Source organism: Hemicordylus capensis, chromosome 2 (assembly GCF_027244095.1).
Source record: "Hemicordylus capensis ecotype Gifberg chromosome 2, rHemCap1.1.pri, whole genome shotgun sequence".
Lineage (NCBI taxonomy): Eukaryota > Metazoa > Chordata > Lepidosauria > Squamata > Cordylidae > Hemicordylus > Hemicordylus capensis.
This window is the reverse complement of record NC_069658.1, coordinates 337,316,605-337,336,744: the sequence shown is the minus strand read 5'-3', so window position 1 is coordinate 337,336,744 and position 20,140 is coordinate 337,316,605. Positions and strand designations below refer to the sequence as shown.

Here is a 20,140-nt window from a genome sequence, read left to right as displayed (position 1 = left end):
ATTACTTATGTCGTTCCGCATCTACCTATGCTGAGACATCAGGCAATATACTGTGTTAAATCCATATGATCTTCCTTATTTAGGGAAGTGGCTGGTTAGCTAAGTGCACTAGGCTTCAGCTGAAGAGTAATGATCCATCATCACTAACAACTATGCCTAATGGGTCACACCAGACACACTATTTATTCATCATCAATCAATCATCATCATCATCTTATCATTATTTTTATTATTTTTAAATCCTCTCTAATAAAACGCTTGGTGTCCGTCCGTGGACGAACACCAAGCGTGCGTTCGTGCCTCGACTGTTCTGAGCATGCGCGGAGCGCATGCTCAGAACAGTCCAAGAGAGACACGGCCGCCAGCACCCGGCGGCCATGTTGGGCGGCCAAAAACGGCCAAAGAAGCCGGGAATGCGGGGAAGGGGGAGACTGGCCGAGGCGGCGGCAGAACCGCCGCCTCGGCCATTAGTGGCGGCAGGACGAGACGGCCAGAGGCGGCCGCCCCGAAAAAGCCGGGGCCAATGGCGGCGGCCAGAAAACAAAACAGAGAACGGGGAAGCTGGGCGAGGTGGCGGCAAAGCCACCAATGAGGCCTGCCACGCCGACCAGAACGGCATACAGCAGAGCAATACTGCCCGCTCACCCACCCTCCAAGAAGCTGAAAAACAACTTCCCCGCATCCCCCCCCACAAAATGAACAAACAAGAACGCCCTTGAACATTGCGCCGCCCCTGCCTATCGCCCTCCCACCCAACCAGCTGCCCAAACCCAACTTGCCCACTGCAGCCCGCAGCAATCGTCCAAAAACAAAAACAATTAAAAAAAACTCCACCGAGAATAACTGAAGAGCTCACAAAAAGAGCTTCTCCCTGTGGTAAGCCTCTGCGCAGACTGCCGGTATGGACGCGAAGGACGCCTGTTGCGTCATTTGCATCCATTACAACAGTCTGGGCAGCAGCATAGCATAGAGAGGAGCTCCTCGCTTCTTCTCTGAAAGCAATGGGAATTGTTGTCCAACGGCGGAGGAAAACAAAGACAAAAAGAAAGTGAGCAACAAACAGAGGGGGGGGGGAGACAACACCAGGGACACAAACAAACACACACACACACAAAAAGGAAAAGGAGATGAAGAACGCATAAAGGTGGGGGGAAGGCTAGCGCCCGTTATTATAACGGGCTTAAAAATACTAGTAATAATAATAATCTCAATCTGTAGCAGGGATGCTTTGCTGCTTCTCAGTATGCAGGTGCACAGTTAGTGAGGATGTCAGTCACTGGATGTTGTCATGTTTATAAATATGAAAAATATTATTTTTTAAATAAAATAGTAATAGTAATAAAATAATAATAATAATAATAATAATAATAATAATAATTATTATTATTATTATTATTAATTCCAGAGTGAGGAAAGAGAGGGACAGACAAACTTGTATGGTCAGGAAATTAAAAGTCAACCCTGTGTTGCAGGTTTAGGTTAAAGATCTCCGGTCTAAAATGGTTAGAGACAGCAGATTTAGCTGAACTGATTAATGTAGGCCTGATTCTCACTGAGATGGTGAATCCCACTTCTTTGTTACCCACCCTTTCCCCAAGGAATTCAGAGCAGCATGATTCTTCACATCCCCACTTCATCCTCATAGCAGCCCTGTTCAGATTAGGTTGATATTGTGCCTGGCCTAATGTCACTCACTGAGGGTGTTCTCATGCTCAGACAAAACTGGGCTAGGGAATCCCAGCCTGGTTTTGAACTGCCAGGAGCCGTGTGGCTCCCGGAGGTGGCACAGAGGCAAACCCAAAAGGGAGCCCCAGCTGTTAGCTTGGGTTAAGGGCGCAAACACACCAATCACCCAGGTTCATGTGTCGGTGCTGTGCAGCTCTGTGCGGCACCCACAACATCCCTCATGGCCAGCATAAAAAAACTCCCCACAATGCACTGAGCACTTGCACATTGCATTATGGGAGTTTGAGAGGCCTCCTTGCTAGGGATGTGCATGAACCAGCAGATGGCCTGTTCAGCGGTGGCGGGGTTACATTGTGGTCTGATCCATCCACCCAGCAACAAAGAGAAGATCATCTCTGGGGAAGGTAAGCTTTTTGAGGCTTCCTCCCTTTCATGCTCTTCTCACGGAGGGCGTTTCGTGAGAAAGGGTTCAGTGAGTTCCACAGCTGAGCAGGGATTTGAACCTGGGTTCCCTAACTTGACATTCTAACCACTAGTCTCTGCTGGCTCACATTTCAGAATGCAGGTGGGAGTGCCTCCACACAAAATATTTCTAGATAGAAACTGCCAGCAGAAGGGCTCTAATCATTGTCCTAACATGCTAATTTTCTATGAGGGCAGTTGTTGGTGGTTTAGGAATATAGTCAGTCACTAGGTCTTGGTGGTTCTTATTGAGACAGCTTTGTGGGTTCTAAGAAGCCACGAAGTATCAAAGGGTGGCCTGTTGAATTTCCCTGACATGAGCAAGGTTTGCGACACGCCAAGGGTTGGGGTCCATTTTAAAACTTCACCTTTCCCATATATATTTTAAGGATCATGAATGAAACAAGGTCATTTTTAACTATGGCTGACATCTGCTCAAAGAAATATTAATCAATCAAATCTGCATATTAACAGAATTAGCCTTTTGAAGAAAAAGGCATGTTTGCTTTGTTTTTAGATGCTGCAGGCATGATCTGAGCAAACCAACACAAAAGAAATATATATGTACTAACTGGCTTGGGTGCAGAGCATCTGTGCCTCTAGTTCTCCCTCGTTCTCAGGCCCACTTTTTCAGCCTTCCTCTTCCCCCTTCCAATGTTTTCTCTCTTTTTCCGCTCGCCTGTTGCTTTCTTCGCTGCTTTCTTCCTCTCCACCTGGGCCGCTGCTGCTTTCTCTGACCACCTGCCCACCCGTTTGCTGCCCTGTCCATGGGCCTTATGTTCCCCGCTGCCATCCCTTTCCTCTCTTCCTTGTGAACTCTTGTAAGAGCTGCCACACTTGGGATTAGGCATGGGTATGTTTTAGAGAATTATATATATAGAAGAAGATAGATGCTGTATATGCATGCATTGGACATTGTTTGCATTTGTAGTTTGTTGTAATAATAAAGATTTCTTTCTACATGATCTGAGGAAAAGCGTTCCCTGGGGTGTGAGACAAGGGAGGATGGCTCTTTTAAGATGCTGCCTGCCACTTGCAAGTTTTGGAACTACTTTTATTAAAAATAATATAAATCTACTACTTGATTAATCAGAAACCATTATGAAGAATCTATGAATAATTTGCAAACTGCGATATTTTATAGTCTTTTGGCTGATTGGCTGCATCCTCAGGGCTGCTTCACATGAAATTTCAAAGTTGCATGATCCTAGCACATGTCTACATTCTGTTTTGTTGTGTACTGCATACAAGTGGTGAGCAGTCCATGCCTGCTTCATGTATTGACTGGTCCTCAATGCGTTCCAGATCCATGCAATTCCCTTCTTCAGTTGCCTCCCATACTGTTGAAATTTAGATTACAAGCTCCTCGGTGCAGAAGTCTTTTGAAAGGCACATTGATAATGCTAAGAAAGAAACAAAGTAGGAAGGTAAAGTTGGCAAGTTTGGTAAAAGAGGGAAGTAATTGTAAGGGGAAAGGCAAGGAGAAGAGAAAATATTAAGATTTAAGGTGGTAGAAAAGGGAACCGTGGGGGACAGAATCAAGAATAGGGCGGGGAATGGGAGCCAGTCCCTTTCCTCTAAATATGTTGTCTATCTCTTCCGAGCCTCAAATGATTCTGAAGTCTTTTGCCGAGAAAAGAATGGGAGGCAGTCACGGCCGGATTATTTATTTATTGTTAAATTTATATACCACCTATTATGACACGCTGAGGCCCTAAATTATGCCAAGCTTAAAAGGCCCCATAGCAATTTTTTTAAAAGTTATGCTAACAAAAAGGGACACTGGAAATAGAAATAATAAAGTTTTATTTTGACTTGGCGAAGATGCAACGAAAAACTAACAAAAACAATTATCTTGCAATAAGCATTCAAAATACCTTTATAATGAAAAAACGTTATGTAAAACTTGACATTTAGCCATCAATTATAATTCAGAGGCCCCTCGTTTTGTGAGGCCCTAAGGTGTAGTTTACTACTTCTCTTATGCCTAAATCCGGCATTGGGGGCAATCCTATGCAGACTTTCTTGGTACATCCTGCTGAACTCTGAGGGATCTTCTTCCAAGTAAACATGCACAGGAGGATCTGACTTTCAACACGATCCTGACTATTTTCACTTGGAAGTAAATCCCACGGATTTATTCCCAAGTAAGTATGTATAGGATTGAAGGCTTACCGGACGATAAATTGCCTTGAACAATCGATACGCTCTACTTTCTTCCGAAGCTAGAATGAGCTAGAATGGTGGCGGCGGCGGGCGGTGCGTGGTGGGGAAGCCGCACGGGAACATGAACACTTCGCAAAGGCCCCGTGGCTAGCTGCTGTTCCTGTTCGGCCTTCTCCTTCCTTAGTGCCGCTGCCCCTTTAAGGAGCGTCTCTTCTTGGTGAATTGCATCAGGCACGCGCGCGGCCTCCCTCCCCGGACTCGAGCACGCTCACGCTCTCTCTCTGCTCTCTAAGGCGGAGCAGAACGCGGCCCGCGCGCTCCCGCCGGGCCAGTCGCGTGGTCTCCTTGCTTCTCCATATTGTTGCGGCGGTATTAGAGCAGACGGGGGAGGGGGGACGCCGGGGTTGGGCTTCAAGGGTGGGGGGAGGAAGCCGGTGGCTGGAGGCCCCCCTCGCTTTGGGGTGCAAATTCACCTGAGCAAGAGGTGGGGGAAAAAGAAAACTGCTCCGGCTTTAGCGAGGCGGCTTGGCAAGGGGGAGTCGGCAAAGTTTGGGGCGTGCGCGTTGTCTGGGGAAAGCCTGGAGCAGGGGGAGAGAGGCAGCTCTACGGGGGCGCAGATGGCTACCCAGGTGGAGGCTCTTCTGCCCGCGAACCCCCTGCTGCCCTCCGAGGAGCACGGGCTGGTGATCAAGAAGCCCCAGGAGAAAGGCGAGCACCTCATGCACCAAGGCGAGAAGGCCAACGCCGACGAAGGCAAGGGGGGCGGCCCCGATAGCTGCGGCAAGGAAGGCGACGGCAACGTGGGGGAGCATCTGCGCCGAAACGGGGCCCTCAAGCCCCCCAGCATCAAGCAGCAGAAAGAGGACAGCAACCACCAGGAGAAGGAAAACCTGCTGCACCAGCGGAGCGGCGTCGTCGAATCTAACCGAGCGCCGGGCGAGGCCAGCAGCAGCAGTAGCGGCGGCGAGGAGGGCGGCGAGCAGGGAGGAGTTGGGCGTAAGGAATTCATCGAGGCCCCCCCGCCCAAGGTGAACCCTTGGACTAAGAACGCCCCCGCGGCGCTGGTCACCCTCAACGGACAGTCTCCTCCAGGTGGGTCGGAGGGATCCTGGGCAGGCGAGGGTGGGGGGCTCGGTCCGATACGGCAAAGGAGAGTCGGTCGCTCAAGATAGGGGAGTCTTCTCTCTGCAATATGGTGACATCCCCCCCCGAACTCCACCCCGCCTTTGTCCATCTACACCCCCTTACCTCACCCTGCGCTCCAAGAGCCACTTCTCAGAGACAGACTTGAAAGGAGGCAAATGGAGGTGGAAGAAGCATGGTACGAGGCGTTCCCAAAGCAAGCATAAAACACCGAAAGGCCTCGTTTGCAGGGAAACACGCCCGCACTGGGCATAGATGGAATCACCTCTTTTTTTAAATGGGTGCCGCCCCGCATATGGAATTGGGCTTTTCTTGTAGTGTTGAGGCGAGTGTGCAACGAATAAATCTCTCCTGCGCTTAACCCGCCCCCCCCCCAGTCCCACCCCACGGACACACACAAGCCGTTGTTGCAATATTCATCAGATTGTAAATGTTTGAGAGGCGTGAGTTTTAACGATTCCTCACGCCACTTCCCTTTCCTGAATCCTAAATCGTGCTCGTTAAATGGCGTGGTGAATGAAATGTGCTTTAGGAATATCGGGAGGTAAATCCATTCGAACCCCCCGTCCAAAGTCCAAATCTCCCGATGTCTTCGGCTGCTCAGCATGGCGGACGGCTGAGGGGGGTGGAGAGCTGGCTCGAATATGCTGTAGGAAGCCGCGGCTCCGTTTCATACCGAACTGATAGGATTTAAAATCTCCCCCGCCCCTCATGGCCGACCCTACTGATGTGTTTTACATGGTGGGGCGTGGGGAGGGGGGGCACAGAAGGTAATGACCAGCCGACAGCTGAGCCCCCTTGAGACGTAGGTAGCCATGTGTGCGCAGTGGGGGAGAGAGAACGAGTGTCGATTTCAGCGAGTTAGGGAGAGGTGGTGGGTCCTGCGGCTGTGCTTGGAAGGGGCGATCGGGGAAAATGGTGCATTCCCGAGGTTCTGTGGCCTTGCTGCGGCGTTCTAGGCCCCGGTGCAAACGTGCCGCTGGCGACGGTTTGAGCGTTCTGTCTCTTAACGCCCTGCCGCCCAATGGCCAGGCGTGTGTGCCGCTGCGCTCCGAGCTTCCTGCCTTTCCCAGCATTCCACTGCAGTAAAGGCAACGTGGTTTTCTTTCTGTGCGAGCATGTGATTGCTCCGAGCTCCCCGTGGGGCCCTCGCTTTTGCACCCTTTTCCGGCAGCGCTTGCGTCGCTGCCTTCCTTTTGGCATGGGCCCCGGAGAGAACCCTCTTTAAGGCCCCAGCGCATACTTGTCGAGACTCGCTGGGTGACAGCAAAGCCTACTCCAAGGAGAAAGGACAGAAAAAGAGTAGGCCTTCCAGCCCCTCTCGCAGCAAGATATATCCATGTGTCCCGTCTTCTGTTAACTGTAACGTAGAGCTACCACGTTTTGTGGGGAGGGAGGTCCCCCATAACTACTCCCCTACACATTTTTGCTGTAATTGGTACATGTTCCCTATGATAATTAATGTGGGGCAAAGGTCTTTCAAACGTCCACGTGGGCTTATTTTTTAGTAGGTTAATGCAACTTCTTACTAGGTAGGCATAATGACATTTAGGCCTTCAGTTCTCCTCCTTGGTAGGTTCGCAGCTGGAGTTCAGCCAAACTGCCCTTTTATTCCTAGCATTGATCCTGGGAGAAACCAGGAAAAAGGAGATTGGAGATTTGTTTGTTCACTTTACCTCTTATCGTGGAAGTTTCTCTCCACCTTTTGACATAACTTGAAAGAAATTGCAAATATCTTTTTGGTAGTTTGTGATTATGCAGTGCCAATCTAGTCTAGTATGTTTTATTCTATTTTTAAATGCATGTTCTTGGATGAGATAGGATGGGTAACTTGTTTACATGACAGATTTCTAAACTTTGTAAATATGTTAAGGTATCTTTCAAGAATAGTAGCTTAAAGGTATGAGATTTTGTTGTTATCTTTACAACTATATTCAGAAGGGTAGGGATTACCTGCATGGAAAAGAAAACTTTATAAAGAAAATGAGCAATTTTAAATTATCTTTGTAGAATGTAAGCTGTCCAAATTTTTTAGAATCATTTACCAAACCTGGTGTTAGATTGCTCATGGATGTTTGTACTGTATCATGTAATATGATGAATCATCAAGATTTCCTGGTTCCTGGAATATGCACAGCTCTGCAGCACCTAGTTGAAATGCATCTTCCTTCAAAATAAAGGAGTGATGATACTTTTTACTGAAAATGCAGTGCCATAGAAATAATTTAAAAGAATGTGACTCAGTCTCTTCAACTGTCCTGATTTCAGTCAAAACTTACTTTCTTGAAGTCTGATAATGCTAGCTTGTTGAGACACATTTAAGAACAAGTCTTATAGACGTAAACTCCCAATAGATAGATTCTAGAGCTTGGCATTCAGTGTATACTAATATTCAAGATTTGGTATGTTAAGCAAGTTGATTTGTTGACTTCTTTGCTTTACTTGTCTGTAACATACCATACACAAATATGTGACTTAAATTTTATTTCTTGAGAAATGTTTTGTTTGAATAAATAAATACACACTACTGAATGTGATGAGCAAACCTGTCTCAAAAGATATAGTACCATGGTGACAATATGCACGGCGGTTTCTAAGTTGGAAGTGTGTCCTTTATGAAAGGAAGCTGTCTTAAATTGCTTTGTTGAATTCTTCAAGATTGTGGAAATGAGCTGCATGGATATTTTCAGCATACTCTGTGCATCCATATTTTGTATATCTATGAACTCACCTTGAAGCACAATCTGTTTGTACTGTAGGCGCTTCACCTACAAATAAAGACCCTGATGGGGCTTAACAGACTTGTTCCCCCTCTCCCCCACCTATGTGCAGATAATGCAACAGGGCAGTGGTAGTTCTTTCCATGCCTCCTGTATCCCATGCATCTCTCTGTTTTTGTCTGATGCAGGCTACTTGTGCTTAAAAGCACAAGTAATTTGCAATGCATTGGCAGGGAGGGTTGAATAGGGTTACAGAAGGTGCTCACATGTGTCCTATTTGTCTGCCTGTGGTTACTGCACCCAGTGCAAGTGAATCATATCTATTTCACCTTTTGTTGGATCAAAAGTCCCCTGTTTAAGTCCCCTGTTTAAGGATATACTGCAAACAGTTCTGTTACTTGGTGGCATAATTCACACAGTACTTGCTTCAGCAAATTATTCCACTTTTTTGCTCTTAGGGTATGGCTTTTTCAGTTAATTTTCTAAAAAAAAAAATTCGCAACAAAAATGATAGAGATAACTAGATTGGATTAAAGCACTGATAGAGAACCATATGAGCTTCAACTCATTAAGGTGTGTTTCTCTTAGCATAGTATGCAGATTTTAAAAAGCTCTTACTCTTGTACATGCTTGAAGAGTAGACATTTGGGAGTTTGCTGTATTTAGTGCTTGTGCATCTGGATAGGATTGGGAATGCTCTGCATGATCCCCTAGGACTTTCATAGTACAGTACTGCATGTCCAGGGCTCCTTGGGAATGACGCTAGGACACTCCTATTCACACAGGGGAAACCTTCATTGACTGGCTTGAATGTAGGTATTGATAGGACCTGGCTGCTCACTTGTAATGGAGTATCATTTGGGCAGTAGGCTAGACTAAAGGAAGGGTGTGCAATGTAGATCATAGGCCAACTTCCAATGGGCCACCAAGCATCTATTAGTTTCTGGGACACTTAGTAAGAATGCAGGATTTGGTAGTCTTTGTTTTCATCCATTTATTTTCTGAAACAAGTCTAAGAATGCATACTTGAGATTAATTAAAAGAGATTAGTTAAGAGACCTTGAGCACACGATTGCTTCATAAACTTAAAACAAATGGGTAGACCATTGGGATTCTAGTTCTGAGGTGGGAGCAGATAATGAAAAATTGAAATCAGTCACTCTTGGAGTTTGGGCAGGAGGGACGCATTAGGACCCTCCTGCTTTCTAGTTTCTTGTTCCTGGAAATATGAGTTCTGTATCACTTCATTTTTATAGTAAGTCTACAGAAGATATTATGCACCAGTTTGGCCTTTGTCTGGGGTGACAATCTGATGTTAACTTTAAGATTAGGTTATGGCTTCTCATGGGTTTACAAAGCTGTATCTTCTTATCTTGTGTTCTCCTAAACTGTAATAGGAAGCATACTGTTCTGGAAAGCAGCTTTTTAACTGCATGTTGCCCAAAATACTTTCATTTTATTTTTACCTCTTAATGGTTACAGTGAGCCAAACTACTAGATCATGCTGTGTTCTCAGCGATCTTGTAGGATAAGGTGTCCTTTCATAAGGACACACCTTTACTCATTTTAATCTAATTGTGCTCTATTTGAAAAGGTAATTAAAATAACGCAAGACTCAGCTGGCTGTACCACAGAGAAGTGAGAGCTAAAGTGCACTTGCCTTAAATGCATAAAATAAATTTTGTTACTTGTGAGATTTGACAGTTGCATGAACATTCCTTAGCTGAGGGCTGCATCATGTTAACCATAGTTATGTTCACTTTTCTGAAACTTGCAAATTATAACAGCATTATGCATAGTGGGTGGGACTATACTCTTGGCAGCAAGTCTTGCTTCCCTGTGTGACAGCAGTATTTCTGCTAGACTTGGAGGAGAACCAGGAGTTGATGAGGTTATTGCAGATGGCGAGCTCTCTGGAAGAGGAATTCCTACACCATTGGCTTTGCTTGGAAGAGGCTACTGGCTGAGCAAATGGCTTTTGCCATCTGTGGCATATTCCAGACTCAGCACCTGCTCCCAGGTCTAAGGGGGAGTCCACCGCACCCCAAGCCTTGCCTGTACATTGTGTTGCATAGGTTTGAGATAGGAGTCTTTCATAGTTGCTGTCTAAATTGATGTATGCTGCTCTCGAAACCATTGAGCAACATGTAGCCTTTTTGTCGTATGTAAAGACTGGAGGCAATGACTTTGAAGTGGTCTACAGGGGTCTCGGAGATGGCTCAGGAAGATGCTAGTGGTGATGGAGAGCAATGCTGTAAACAAAAATGGATGGCTTAGAAGCACGACTGATGTGAAACTTGAGATTGTATTATTGAGTGCTTCCCTCAGTTATTCTCCATAAAATGTACCAAAACTACTATACTTGTTGCTAATTTTACAAACAAGTTTAAAAAATCATTTAAAAAAGAGTTGATTAGTTCCTTAGCTGCTTAATATTTTGGCACAACTAAGTTGGTAGAATTCCTCTTCCTGAAGGTCATCAAAGGTCATTTTTTCCTTTACTACACCTGTAGCCTTCAGTATTATTCTGGACCTTTGCCTTGTGCACTGTTTGTTCAAGAGAAGCCACAGAATATAGTGTTTGACTGATTTGCATTGCCTTGTCTGGTTCTCCCTAGAATAATCCTAAACGCATCTGACTATAATAGTCAGACTCCCATTCAGCTGTTACTACTCAGTGTTTGGGCTGCCATTGACTATACTATCTGAGCATTTGTATCCCAATATTAAACATTTTTAAGTGGGAAGTGAAGTAACACTGGTTTCAATGGGATTTTATTTTAACTAACTACAGTTTATTACTTAAGCAAATGCCTTGGGCGTTTTTGATTGAGAGACTTGTACTGATTTAAGGAAAATGCAGTATAAAGTGCTTCATATTGGTTATGATTACAACCTTAGAATTATTTTTAAATGAATCAATGGAAGTTTACTTCTCAGAGATGTGTCGAAGAATGCTTCTATTTTTGTCAAGGGAAATTGATGTCTTGCATCTACATCAATTGAAAGACATTCTTCATATTAAAATAAAATATGATTTTTTCTGACCTTTTAGTGTGCATTGTGAACTTTGGTCTGGTCGTCTCAAATTCCCCTAAAATTAGATATTCCACTAGATGAAAGTGACATAAGTACAAACTCTGGATCCCCCTCCTTTTAAGAACAGGGAATCTCATTGCAGTATGTGCATGTATAATATCCAATATTAAGCCTTGGACATATGTTTGAGATATTTTTACTGATTTAGGGAAAGTGCAGTTTAAAGTGCTTCATATGCCCTATTTTAGTAATCCTTGAACAAATTTGCAAGGTAGGCCAGTATCTCCATTTTACAGATGTGAGAGGTTGCTGAGAGAGTGACTCCTGAATAAATGTGCAGGTGAGTTCATGACTGAGTTGAAATTTGAACCAAAATTTGTTCTCTCTGCTCATTCTTAATTGTTGTGTTAGACCAGCTCTTTGAAGTAGCAGAATGACCCAATAAATAGACTTGTTGGATTTGCAGTGGATTCAACTGTCATCTACTTGCTTACTTTAGTGGCTGCTGGCAGGATTCCAGAATATTTGCTTCTGGGGTTGTGAGCAGTAGTGATTGTCCCTTTGAAAGGAAAGCTTACACTGTGCAAGCTAGATTTGTGTACATGCTGATAAATCCCTTAACTTCAGTTTCTATGAATGGAATGACAATATTTAGAAGTTTGCCACAGACTTCTTAGCCCTCCAAAAGCAACTTGTGCGTCTCTTCTCTCCCCCCTTCCCCCCACCCCCCGCTCCTCTGCTCTGTAGTGCTGGGGATATCTTTTCCCTTTTGTTCCACAGGAGTACAGTCCTTCTCCAGCTGGGTGCTTCTGGCTGCCATTGTGATTAGTCCAGAATGAGACTAAAAGTTGTACACAAATTATAGAAGGTATCTGGAGTAGAACTGACTGGGGTCCTGCAGAACCCAACAGCGCTACTTCTGCTCACCTACTAACTATTTGGTTAAGATTGACCTTTGTATATGGTGACTTCTACTTTCCTAATGGATTCTCTATTGTACAGTGGGGGGTCTACATAGGTTGGTAATCTGTTGTCCTGGCTGTGTTAGAGACTCTCTCATAGTTTAGGGAAGATCCTTTGACAACTTTGTCCCTTCTCCATGTTTATAGCAATTGTAATTCTAAAGCAGCCAGTAAGACACTGCTTTTTGCACTTACTGCCTCTAAGCTTCCTGTTTTTCTCTTGTATTATTGTTTCTACTTATGCAGTGCCACCATGTGCATATCACTTTAGACATTCATGAGCAAAAAAATGCCAGGTCCCAGCCTCCAAGGAGCTTGCATTTAATGCCAAGAACAATGAAGATTGCTTGTGTTGGGATGATGGGAAGCAGAGTAGAAGAGAGGGGGCATGAACACACATTGTTGCTTATTACAAGTTGGGGATTGTTGTTGGGGATTATGCTAAGGCTTCACAGAAGAGGTGTGGAAACTCTCTTGTGACACCTTAAATATTTATTTTGTCATAAATATTTATGCACTAGGGCCCATCTGATCAAATACATGAAGTGATGTCCTGCCTTCAATTGACACACTATATATAGTGTCAATTATATATATTATAATCCATTTAATCCATTAGGTTCATGTGTGGATCCATTTTATCCTCTGTAGTGAGGGGCAATGTATACAGTGAGAGCAAAAGGACATGAAATGCAAGAGGTACAGTTTTAGGAAGAAAGATGTAGAGTGTTCTTGGATAATGTACTACAAGCTTCTGCAAAGAGTTGTTGTTGTTGTTGTTAAAGTTTCCTTTGGCTTGATGTTTTGTCTAAGCAATTTCTAAGCAGGAAATTACAGGCTGGTTAGTAATCAATTTTGGGTAAATTGATGGAAAGCATACTTAAGAATAAAATGATTAAACATATAGAGAAGAACAGGCCTTGCTGAAAGAGAACCAGCATGGCTTCTTCAAAGGTAAATTTTGCCTTAGCAACCTTCTGGAATTCTTTGAGAGTGTCAACAGGCATTTGGATAAAGGTGATTCAGTTGAAATAGTATAGATGGACTTTGAAAAAATATTTTGACAAAGTTCCTCATCAAAGGTTCTTGAGTAAGTTTAGCAGTCATGGGATAAGGGGATATGTTCATGTGTGGACTCCAACTATTTGAAGGACAGTAAACAGGGAAGGAATAAATGGACAGTTGTCACAGTGGAGGGGAGGAGGAAGCACGGTCCCCCAGGGATCTGTAGAATATTTAAATTCAAAAAATTTAAATATTTATCCATAAATGATAAATGAGTTGGGGTAAGCCTTGGGATTATTAGGAATTTGGGATTATTAGGAAGGAGATTGAAAACAAATATGATGCCCATATACAAATGCTAAGATAATGCTCATATACAAATGTGTGGTGCAGCCACATTTGGAGTAGAGATGTGCACAATATGGATTTTTCATTCTGTGTCGAGCTCAGAAGGAAATGCAAATGGCCAAAACATTCTGTTGAAACTGAGGTCAAGTCAGCTCTTTCGATGGGACAAGTTTGAAACATTTTGAATGTTTCAGCCATAGGGAATAATGGAGAACTCTAAACACCCCATTGTTCCCCATGGGAAGCTTTTAGAGACACCAAAGCAGGTTGGGTGGTAGGGCATGATGGGTGCTACCTACCCAACCCACAAAAGAAAAGAGCAAGCAGGTGATCTTAAAAAACAAATTTTAGCCTTTCCCCCAAACCCCCATAGGATATTTGTGAGTGAAGCAAAAGTTAGTCTCAAGGCCAGTCATGGAGCTCATCACAGCAATCACCAAGAAATATTACACACACCCCTACCTGCCATTGTCCATTTCTTGCCATTGTCTATTTCTTGCCACAATATCCAAGTTCTGCCTTTGTCAATCTGAGATCAGCAAAACTAGATAGTTGTTACAGCAGTGATAGCACAGCATATTATACTCAGTGATGAGAAAAGAAAACTGCAAAAATCAAATCTTCCTTCCTCCTCCCCTGATGTATCCTCTAGGTACAGTATATGGGCTGTCTCTGCCTCCCAGTCCTTTGAATAAATTTTGAAATTCCTTCCATTTGTGTTCCCCCCTTCCTTTCCCCCAGCCACAGGGGTCACAGTTGCCTATGACAACTCTTGATTTGTATGATAAGCCAACCAAGGAGATCACAAGCCAATTGGAAGCCAGTGTCAGAAAACCAATCAACAAGGGAAAAACAGACCTCCAAAATGGCGCTCGGAATGTCAAAACATTTCAATCAAAATTGGGTTCTGCTCTGAAAGCAGAACCTTTATTTAAAGGGTGTTCTGTTTCAAGCTCAAAACACTTGAAATGACCCGTTTCAAGTTGAAATGTTTCGCCATTGAAACGTTGGGAGTACTGTGTACAGCTAGGAAACATAGGAAACTGCCATATACTGAGTCAGACCGTTGGTCTATCTAGCTCAGTATTGTCTTCACAGATTGGCAGCAGCTTCTCCAAGGTTGCAGGTAGGAATCTCTCTCAGCCCTATCTTGGAGAAGCCAGGGAGGGAACTTGAAACCTTCTGCTCTTCCCAGAGCGGCTTCATCCCCTGAGGGGAAGATCTTGCAGTGCTCACACATCAAGTCTCCCATTCATATACAACCAGGGCAGACCCTGCTTAGCTATGGAGACAAGTTATGCTTGCTACCACAAGACCAGCTCTCCTCCCCATATGGTCACCATATTGCAAAAGGGACATTGTAGAATTGGAACAGATTATCAAGGGTCTATAGCACCTTCCTAATAGCAATAGCAATAGCACTTACATTTATATACCGCTTTATAGCTGGAGCTCTCTAAGTGGTTTACAATGATTTAGCATATTGCCCCCAACATTCTGGGTACTCATTTTACCGACCTCGGAAGGATGGAAGGCTGAGTCAACCTTGAGCCCCTGGTCAGGATTGAACTTGTAACCTTTTGGTTACAGGGCGGCAGTTTTACCACTGCGCCACCAGGGTCTATTTATGGCTACTAGTCTTGATGGCTATGGGCTACTTCCAGGCTTCAGGGCAGGATGCCTCTAAGTACCAGTTGCAGGGAAGCAACAGAAGAAGAAAGAACATGCCTTCATCTCTTGCCTGAGGCTTCTTGGAGGCATTTGGTGGGCCACTGTGTGAAACAGGATGCTGGACTGGATTTGATCCAGCAGGGCTATTGTTTATATTCTTAAGCTAAGGCGTACTTCACAGAATTTTAGTTTTTCTGTGGGTTCCTCTGTATGTTTCAAACACTTCTGTTCTATGAACTCTCACCAGTAATTCAGGAATTAAGCCACTGGGTCAAAAAGCCTAGTATCTGTATATATATTTAAAACAGATAAATAGCTGAAATCTTAGTGATTGGTTTCAAATGAGACACCCAAATTTATTGACCTGGATAAGGATTAGCAGGGGGGAAAGCAACTTAATATTGTGGCCAATCAGTGTGGTTATTTAACCCAGCTGTTTTGCTTGTCTGAGCAGCAACAATAGCTGGTAGGAATTGGGAGCCAAGTATCACTGTTGAACGAATAAATTAACTGGGGATTGGACAGTTGGAATTAATGGTTATTTTTATAGAAAGGTGTTTGGAGAGCACCAAGAGAGGCCTAGAACTCTTCCTCCGGGGGACAGAGGGAATTCAGCTGGAACCAGTTCTGGAATGTGTGGTTTATTGTTTCTTCCATGAGACTTTCTGTGTATGCTGGTATGTTTCGAATGCTAGCTACATTCAAAAGATTAGTGATGGTGAAGGGTGTTCACCCTGCTTTCCCAAAGCAGGATATAGTTGTACCTTCCAGTGTAGTATGTTGGAATTATATTAGAATATGCAGTTTTTGTATTTACTGGCCAACTGATTTTATTAGCCAGATGGGGAAGGAACTCTTTAATCAACATCAGAACTGTGTGCGTTTAGGGATTTGATAGTATGGAGGAGGGAAAGGGGAATGTTGATAGAGAATGCTGTTGCTTGGACCTGTATGCTTCATAGATTTACAGCTTATTATGTTCAGGGAAGCTAGGAACATTCTAGAAAAGGAGAGTGGTAGGTGGGTATTCATGTAGAATCAGCAGGACTACCTAGCATTAAAAGTTAAACTGCAGTTGACTTGTTTCTTCCTATTTTATCACATTTCTATGCTGACCTTCTTCCAAAATGTATGTGTGTTTCTCCCCAGGTACAATTCAAGGGACTGTTTAGTCTCAGATACCGTAGCACGTTTTGCTCCCAAATGAATCTGCCTAACAAGACACATTGGAAGAGCTCTGCTACTTGCATCAACACATTCATAGGGACATTTGTCATGCACACACGGCAGTGTCTTTTCCACAGCTGCTGCCAGATTGTGAATCTCCCTCCCAGATGAGGTCCCTAGTGCTGCCTTTCACCAATCTCAGACAGACATCTAAAAATTGCTAATCATTTGGGCTTTGGGGCAGCAAGGTCCGCTACCATGACTGTTGTGATTTATTGACTGCCATTCTGGGGGTGGGGTGGGGGGTGTCCTGAAAAATTGTGTGTATGTGTGTGCGCGCAAGCAATGTTTTTAGACTCTGTACTCTGCCTTGGGGTGTCAGAACAGAAGTCAGTATATGTGTGTAAGAATAAAACAAACATTGCAACACCAGCAATGATCTACCACCTGACATCAGATGTGTCTATCGACTCATATGAGTGCTGTATTTTGACCAGTAATTCCCAAAATCCAAGGGTCTCTACGGACACCCCCCTACAAGCTCCTGAATGCAAAACTGCCTTCTCTTCAACATATGAATGCACAGACCCCTCAAACACAGCCACATATATGTACACACACTGTATATATGCACACATAAGGACCTGTGGGGTTGGGAACCCAACACTAGAACAGGACACCTCAGGGTCTGACTAAAAATGATGTGAAGCCCATCATGAACAGATGAGCTTAAACCAAGAAGCAGACTGGATGTGGTTCTTTTATGTTCACATTAAACCATGGAGGCCCATGAGCTGGCTTGGGTGTGCGGCAAATTTCACACCAAAACCTGCCTCCCTATAGGAGCTAATGGCCCCTGAAATTCCACCCTCAAATCACACAGGCTTGATGTAAGGATAAAATGGGTGGGTGGGGAGAGAAATGGGCAGCTAGTGCAACTCCATCAGGATCAGTGTCATGTGCAGATAGGGATGTGGTGACCAGATTACTAAATCTGCTGTTTCCAAATGCTTTTCAAGGGTAGCTCTGTGTAGACCCCATTAGAATAATCCAGTTGTGACGTGACCAAAGCATGCATAAAACTGAACAGATCTGCCATCTTGAGAGAGGATTGCAGCTGGAGCACCAACCGAAGCTGCACAAAGGCATTCCTGGCCACCACTGATGCCACCTGATTAACCAGAAGCAATGCAAGGTCTAGAAGAAATCCCAGCTGTACATCTGCTTTTTCAGAGGGAGTACAATCCAATCCAGAACAGGTTGAATTGCCTCCTTGCTTCTGAACACCAGGATATCCAGCTTGTTTGTCCACATCTGGCTCGTTACTGTTTTTAGCCCCTGACTTAGTACTTCTGTCTCCTCTCTGTGGTCTGATGACATGGCAAGAGAGAACAGAGTGTCCTCTGCACACTGATTACCTCTTCCAGTCCTGTCAGGTAGATTAGTAGTAGGCAACCTGGCTCTCCAACTTCTGTTGAACTGCAGCTCCCATCATTCCCAGCCACAATAAATTGTGGCTGAAGATGATGAGAGATGCCGTCCTACAGCAGCTGATGAGTCAAGGTTGCCTACCCTGAGGGGAATGTCCATCATGTTGGTTCCGGACTAGAGAAACATTTTTATATTTTGACTAATCTGTTGGAGTAAAACAGTACATGTCTGTGTCTCTCCCCTTCCACAAAACAGAAAGATAGCTTTTATTTGTTTGTTTGTTTGTTTGTTTGTGTGCATTTATCTTATCAAAAGTGGTGTATCCCACCTCCATGAAGTAAACAAATGTATTACAAGGTGAATCCTAGACAGAATTAACTCAAGAGTGAGGCCAATGGACTTATTGGTGGGATTTATTTCTGAGTACAGGTGGAGCCTGATATTCGTGGGGGTTCCGTTCCAGGCTGCAGCCACAGATATGGAAACCATGAGTAGTGGGATCCTGTGGGATTGTGGGGGTTCCCGGTTGGCCGAAAAGTGCCAAAAATCAGCCAAATTTCAACAGCGGGGGCTTACCTTGCTCTGCTGCCACCTGAATTGTGCTGTGGCCCCAAATTGGCCAAAAAATTTGCCCCCCCCCCCCTTTAAACAAAGACAAGAGCCGTTTTGTGGCTCTGTCGAAGAAAATGGTGGAAATGACCTCCATGGTTATTTCTGGCCACCTCCGACCTGCGGATACATGAGGGCGGCATGTTTTTTGGTGGGGAAGGGGGCTGTTCGCGTATGCCAAGGTTAGGTGTCTTTTCCCTGACTGTGGATTCCATATCAAGGTCCACCTGTACATGCAATTGTAGTACATGTGTGTTAAAAGTAACAAGCCACTGCAGTGCATGTGGGGAATACCATACTGTGCTTATCAAAACCAAGGCATTTTTGGCATGTTCAGTGAATCCATCAGCTATATTTGTCAGGATTTCAAAAGTATCTGATATTCTTAGCTGCTTGCATCAGACCTCTAGATTCCAAGTGACACAGAGTCTTGGATTTTTCCAACTCTGTGTATAGTGTAAAGCTGCTTACTAGTTAAGTAGATGGCCTAATAAAACATTTAACCATTTCAAACATAGAATACAATGTACTCACACTCCTTTCCCTCCCAATCTCTTCTACCCTTCCCTGTCTTGTATGCATTGTTTAACTTTATATCATGAGGAAGTTATTCAGTGGGCAATTTACTACAAGCAGGTACTGTTAAATATTAAAAAAACCAGCCAACCTTAGTAGTTGAAGGATTTCATGAGTATGTGATGTCCAGGATAGGCCTTGCCTTGATCTTGCAGTCTGCCATTTATAAAGGTGGTTAAAAACACTTGTTGTGGAGTGGCTATATAAAGTTGTTATTGCAAAAGTTATCAATATTTAAAACTCCTAACTATTAAATCACAAATTTAACTAAAACTTAACTAAATTTACACTTTAATAAATATAACTAGGAATTCCTTCTGGCAGGCAAAAGTTTTAAGGCCTACCACACCCTTTAAAACAAAAAAAAAAAAAGCCCATAGGGAAATGATGCGCTGAGTCTACTTCTGGGTGATCTCTGCACATCACACTTATGGGTATTCATGCCTGTGCACAGGCGCATGTTGAAACTTTCTAGAGCTTTTGAGGACTCTCAAAATGCAGCAAAGCATTGTTCGGGCAGTTGACTTGTGACCGCATGCATGTACGCACGCCTTAGAGGGAACAGTGCTACTGTTTCGACCTTGAAACAACGCCCTTCAAACGAAAGGCTGATTTCAAGCTTGGAATGGAACTATCCTGTTCCGAGTTGGGACGTTTCAAGTGTTCCGAGCACTGTTTTGGAGGGCTGGTTTTCCCTTGCCAACTGGTTTTGGCACTAGCTTGATGTTTTTACTGGTTTTTTACTGTATGTTTTTAATTTTTGTAAACCGCCTTGGGGTTTTCTTTTAACGAAAGGCGGTATAAAAATGTAAAAATAAAAATAAATAGATAGATAGATAGATAGCTTCCAACTGGCTTGTGATCTCCTTGCTTCTTGGTTGGCTTGTCATCATGCAACAAGCAAACCAGGAAGCAAGGAGATCACAAGCCAGTTGGAAGCCAGCACCAAAACCAGTTGGCAAGGGAAAAACAGCCTTCCTAAACGGTGCTCGGAACACTTGAAACGTTCTGAGCTTTTTCTGACAGAATGTTCTGGGCGTTTGTGTTCCATTCCAAGCTCGGAACAGAACACAAATCCTGCTTCATGCACATCCCTAATCTGAACTGGTCAGACTGGTTACCTACTAACCATAGTCTACCTTCTACCTCCAAAGC

The 20,140-nt window shown here is 44.1% G+C and overlaps 1 protein-coding gene and 1 long non-coding RNA gene across 4 annotated transcripts in view; one reads left to right on the top strand and one right to left on the bottom strand.

The window, feature by feature from the left end:
• Positions 1-3,185: 3,185 nt before the first annotated feature.
• On the bottom strand, positions 3,186-4,659 carry LOC128343671 (uncharacterized). The gene is made up of 2 exons (XR_008315634.1): positions 4,324-4,659; positions 3,186-3,551 (listed from the first exon to the last, which is right to left on the bottom strand). It is a non-coding gene; the product is annotated as an uncharacterized LOC128343671 (long non-coding RNA).
• Positions 4,660-4,742: 83 nt separating this feature from the next.
• The window catches only part of LARP1 (La ribonucleoprotein 1, translational regulator), a 108,127-nt gene continuing 92,729 nt past the window's right edge, over positions 4,743-20,140 (top strand). For 2 of the 3 annotated variants that reach the window (XM_053293096.1, XM_053293095.1), the window contains exon 1: positions 4,743-5,406. In XM_053293096.1, coding sequence (XP_053149071.1) covers positions 4,932-5,406 — 475 coding nt within the window. In that variant the 5' untranslated portion in view covers positions 4,743-4,931. Of the gene's footprint in view, positions 5,407-6,617; positions 6,760-20,140 lie in introns of those variants that run through there. The other variant, XM_053293101.1, reaches the window with a different exon arrangement.